Below are 5,756 nucleotides of genomic sequence, written 5' to 3'. Positions count from 1 at the left end.
CCACGCGGCCGAACCCCCCCCCCCCTCCCCATGCGTCACTGCACCAAATCAGTCAAGCAAAACAGATGACAAACGCACTCATCAATTCGTCACCAGCTTCACAGCAAGGTCCACACGGAATGGGCTTTAAACAGTAAAACAGCAAAACGTTTTCCCAGCACACTCACAAGCTAGCATGTAAAAAAACTTGTCTCACACTAAGGTTAAAAACAGAGGTTTGGATACACGTCTTGCTTGCTTGACCATCATAGAGATACCCCATCGCTTCCTCTCCTGGAAAAAGGTTTGTTCAATCCCCCACCCCCCCTAATCTTATCCTCCCCTCCACCCAATGCGAGCGGAGGGAAAATATAATGTACTTTTGGGTATGGAGGAACATGTGACTTACTCCATGTGACAGTGGTGAGCCAATCAGTGATGTCACACAGTGAATCCATAGCCCTGTGTAAGCTAGGACTCTCCCTTTATTTCTTCCAGATCTGTGCAGAAATCCAGCATGAAACATTTCCTTTGTGAAGGAACTTCCTGTAATAAAGACCGCTGGTCACTACTGCTATAATGCAGGGCAACTGGTCTTGTCTCCGCCCCTCCTATAGATTTCTGCAGGCAGTCTGTGGTGAGTGGGGCCCACTGCTCCTCCCACTGCTCTGCTCTCTGCACAGGCTGTGTGCAGCACAGTGATGATGTCACTGCCACTGTTATCATTTTGTAATAACCAGGTTTGGAAAGGCATTTGGTGAGCACAAAGTGGATTTATGTAATTTGTGACTATTGAGGAATAAATTTAAATACAAATGATTGTATGTGGAGTTCAGCTTTAAAGGTCAAGAAACTCAAAGTCCTCCTTAAGATATCTGCCCCCCCCCCTCCCCCCCATGTGCATGAGTAAAGGATCCAAAGTACCCCTGGTTACTCATTAACAAACAAAAAAAACTGTTAATAATCACACTGATAACTTAGAATAAGTCCTTTATTAAAACAAAACAACTCCCAAAATGTCCCATGTTTTAAATTCATTGTCGATCGTGTCATCCAGCGAAGTAGATCCATCGTAAAACGTGATGAACACATCCCATCAAAACAACACAATCCGCTCCCACAGGAACTCTTCTCGTCAATGACAGCTCCATCTTCGACAGGTGAATGTAAACAAAGGGGCGGGGATGTTGGTTGGCATCACTGACCAAACATGGCCTTGGCCATATATGGTCAGCGATGTCAGTCCAGGAATGCATGGACAGCATTAAGCATGAAGCTGTCAAATTTCAGCAGTAGTAATATAGTATATATGACTAAGTATAGTCATAGATATATACAGTAAATATATGACTCCGATGCAGCTGGAGTTTCACCTCGGTGGGTGATGAACAGCCTATTAGGTTTGCCTGTTAGCTGAACAGTAAATTAGCCAGAGTTTAGGCTGAACCCTGCATTGGACTGAACTCAAAACTACAACCACATAGCCCCCCACCACAGAGCAGAGACAGGGGGTGCTGTGCAGTAGGTGTAGTACCTAGGATGAAGGTAGGGGTGCTTCACAGCGTGTGCAGTGAGTGTGTAGAACCAGGGATAGACGTCGGGAGCACTGTGTAATGTGTTTCCTGGAGAACTGGGCTGACTTCGCAGTCGGCTACCGGCTCTACAGCCGAGACGGGCTGCACCTTAATGGGGGATTAGATAAATATAAAAATAATACAGAAAGAAGTAACAGAGGAGTAGATAGTGGGCTCACTCCAGTCAACACATTTAAAATAGTAGAAACAGTCAATGTATCAAATACATTGTCAGAAGTGAATACAATTAGAAACAAACAACCAATGTAAATGCATTTACTTTAAAAACTATCTAAATATTCACATAAGGGATTATATCACGTCAAACAGTGGAGAAGATGTGGAAACTAGACATGTGCAATTCGTTCCGAAACGAAATTTGGATGAATTTTCGGACATTCGGATGTATCCGAATTCCGAATTGCAGATATAACGAATCCGAATTTCCGTTTCCGAAATTCGTTAGTGGTAGTTCGTTCGACCGTTCGTTTCTTATTCGTTTCGTACGTTCGTTCGTTGCAGCAAAGTGGCATTAGAGAAGGAGAAAAACATTTTTTCCCCTTCAAATGTCACTTTGCTGTAAACGAACGAATAAGAAACGAAACGAACGTTCGAACGAACTACCGCTAACGAATTTCGTCCGAATCCGAATTCCGAATCCGAATTGACTTTCACACCCGAATCCCGAAAAACGAAATAACACAAAATCGGAATTAAAACGAAACTAAACAAATTTTTTGACAGTGCACATGTCTAGTGGAAACCTTATGGCTGGAGCTCGATATGGCGGACACTAGCCATAAACTAATTGTGGGTATTTTCTATAAACCTCCGAATATAGGGGAGGAGGGGAAGGCTCATCTACACTCCCAAATAGAAATAGCTGGGAGGGAGGGCAATGTAGTCATGATGGGCGACTTCAATTACCCAGACATCAATTGGGCTAATGGTAGCTCAGGATCAACAAAGGCGGGCCGATTTCTGAACATGTTGCGAGACAATTTCATGGACCAGATGGTGGAGGTTCCAACTAGGAAAAATGCCATCCTAGATTTAATCATTACTAATAAAGCGGAGTTAATTGAGGATATTGTAATTGGGGAGACACTGGGCAATAGTGATCACAATGTGATTACTTTCAATATTGAATACAGGAAAGGAAAGAGGGCTGGAAGGACAAGAACCCTATATTTCAGAAGGGCCAACTTCGATAAGCTGCGCAACCTAGTTGGGGAAATAAAATGGGAAAACTTATTTCACAACCTAAACTCAGACCAAATGTGGGACTGCTTCAGGAACACATTACATATTGCCATTTCAAAGTGTATACCATTGGGTAACGAAAACAAAAGATCAAAGACTAAACCTATATGGCTAAATACAACTGTAAAACTGCATGTTAAGGCAAAGAGAGCGGCATTTATAAAATATAAGATGGAGGGGACGGCATTGGCGTTCCTTAACTACAAAGAATGTAATAAAAGATGTAAACTAGTAATCCGGGAAGCTAAAATAGAATGCGAAAAGCATATCGCCACAGATAGTAAATAAAAACCCCAAAAATTCTACCAATATATTAACAGTAAAAAGGTAACTGTGACTGGTCACCTGCGCAGAGACGGGGTGCCGGCCGGCCGCTGGATACCATCTATGCACAGGCCAGGACTGTGCTGGGTACCCCCAGGCTGAGGCCCTGGTGCGCTCGCACGGGCTGCACCGGTGGTAGTTCCGCCACTGTTCGGCCTCATCTGGAGTACGAGGTCCAGTTTTGGTCGCCGGTTCTAAGAAGGGATGTCCTTGAGCTGGAAAGAGTCCAGTGGAGGGCAACCAAACTAATTAGGGGAATGGAGGACCAGAGCTATGAGACAAGGCTACTGAATTTAAACATGTTCACGTTGAAAGTAAGGAGATTAAGGGGGATATGATTTTCATGTACAAGATGTTCAATGGTGACAGCAACATTAGCAACAAACTCTTTAAGTTTAACTCCATTACGAAGATTAGAGGCCACCACCTAAAATTGGTGGAGAAAAAATTCTAGCACAAGGGGCGAAGGGGGTTCTTCACAGTAAGAGCGGTTAGGGTCTGGAACTCACTGCCACCGGCAGTGATTTCAGCTAAGAGTGTGGAATTGTTCAAGAAACCTTTGGACGATTTCCTGAGGGACTGTAATAATCAGGGATACAAGTATTCCTAAAGTGGACCTATATGGGTTGGACTTGATGGACTTATGTCTTTATTCAACCCCAAATACTATGTAACTACCGTATGTAGTACCTAGGATGAAGGAGGGGGGCGCTGTGCAGTGAGTGTGTAGAACCAGGGATAGACGGCGCGAGCGCTGTGTAGTACCTAGGATGAAGGTAGGGTGCGCTGTGCAATGAGTGTGTGTGTAGTACCAGGGACTGACAAATGGTGCTGTGCAGTGAGTGTAGTACCAGGCACAGACTGAGCGGCGCTGTGGAGTCACATGCTCGCACCGTGGTGTAGTAAGATGGCGACGGAGAGATATTCCGGGTGCGGTCTGTCCCAGAGGCGGGGTCGGTCCCGCCCAATTTCCGTGTCAGTGCTGAGAGAAGAGTGAGGGGGGAACGGCGTCATCCCCCGTGCTGCTGTCCGTGCGCCGCGCTGCAGCGGGAAGATGTCTGCTCTTTCGGCCTGGTTCTGGAACGAGCGATTTTGGCTGCCGCAGAATGTCACCTGGGCGGACCTGGCGGACACCGAGAACGGAGAGCAGTTTCCCCGGGCTGGACACCTCCTCTTAGCCTTCCCTACTGCGCTCGGCATCTTCGCCCTCAGGCTGTTGTTCGAGAGGTGAGGAGCCGCTGTCACGTGACCCGTCACCCCGCCTGACACTGGGAATCATGGACTGGGAATGTGGTGACACTGGGGGTCATGTATTGGGAGTGTGGTGTCCTGTGACACGAGAGGGAGGGCTGATGTGCTGGAAGTGGCTGGTGACACTGGGGGTGATGTGCTGGAAGCGGCTGGTGACACCTGGGGGGAGATGTGCTGGAAGCGGCTGGTGACACCTGGGGGGAGATGTGCTGGAAGCGGCTGGTGACACCTGGGGGGAGATGTGCTGGAAGCGGCTGGTGACACCTGGGGGGAGATGTGCTGGAAGCGGCTGGTGACACCTGGGGGGAGATGTGCTGGAAGCGGCTGGTGACACCTGGGGGGAGATGTGCTGGAAGCGGCTGGTGACACCTGGGGGGAGATGTGCTGGAAGCGGCTGGTGACACCTGGGGGGAGATGTGCTGGAAGCGGCTGGTGACACCTGGGGGGAGATGTGCTGGAAGCGGCTGGTGACACCTGGGGGGAGATGTGCTGGAAGCGGCTGGTGACACCTGGGGGGAGATGTGCTGGAAGCGGCTGGTGACACCTGGGGGGAGATGTGCTGGAAGCGGCTGGTGACACCTGGGGGGAGATGTGCTGGAAGCGGCTGGTGACACCTGGGGGGAGATGTGCTGGAAGCGGCTGGTGACACCTGGGGGGAGATGTGCTGGAAGCGGCTGGTGACACCTGGGGGGAGATGTGCTGGAAGCGGCTGGTGACACCTGGGGGGAGATGTGCTGGAAGCGGCTGGTGACACCTGGGGGGAGATGTGCTGGAAGCGGCTGGTGACACCTGGGGGGAGATGTGCTGGAAGCGGCTGGTGACACCTGGGGGGAGATGTGCTGGAAGCGGCTGGTGACACCTGGGGGGAGATGTGCTGGAAGCGGCTGGTGACACCTGGGGGGAGATGTGCTGGAAGCGGCTGGTGACACCTGGGGGGAGATGTGCTGGAAGCGGCTGGTGACACTGGGGGGCTCCTCTCTGTATAGTCCACGTGACACCGGTTTTGAAATGTATTCCTCTTTTTGGCCGCCTGTGTCACTGGTTAGACATTAGATGTGCTGCTTTATTGCATATACGCCCTGTTACCATGATCATCATGTATACACCTTCCCTTTATAGACCCCGCACACCGATCACTGATATATATACTGCCCCTTACTGTATAGACCCCGCACACCGATCAGTGATATATATACTGCCTCTTACTGTATAGACCCCGCACACCGATCACTGATATATATACTGCCTCTTACTGTATAGACGCCGCACACCGATCACTGATATATATACTGCCTCTTATTGTATAGAACACACACACACACACACACACACACACACACACACACACACACACACACACACACA

At 49.0% G+C, this 5,756-nt stretch overlaps 1 protein-coding gene across 2 annotated transcripts in view; it reads left to right on the top strand.

Annotated features, from left to right (window-relative positions):
- The first annotated feature begins 4,032 nt into the window (after nt 1-4,032).
- Nucleotides 4,033-5,756, top strand: part of CERS5 (ceramide synthase 5) — a 64,833-nt gene continuing 63,109 nt past the window's right edge. For both annotated transcript variants that reach the window (XM_018560145.1, XM_018560144.1), the window contains exon 1: nt 4,033-4,367. In XM_018560145.1, coding sequence (XP_018415647.1) covers nt 4,195-4,367 — 173 coding nt within the window. In that variant the 5' untranslated portion in view covers nt 4,033-4,194. The remainder of the gene's footprint in view (nt 4,368-5,756) is intronic.

This window comes from Nanorana parkeri, unplaced genomic scaffold (genome assembly GCF_000935625.1).
Source record: "Nanorana parkeri isolate BGI_ZX_2015 unplaced genomic scaffold, ASM93562v1 scaffold434, whole genome shotgun sequence".
Lineage (NCBI taxonomy): Eukaryota > Metazoa > Chordata > Amphibia > Anura > Dicroglossidae > Nanorana > Nanorana parkeri.
The sequence above is the reverse complement of the archived record's forward strand: the minus strand, read 5'-3'. Positions and strand labels throughout refer to the sequence as shown.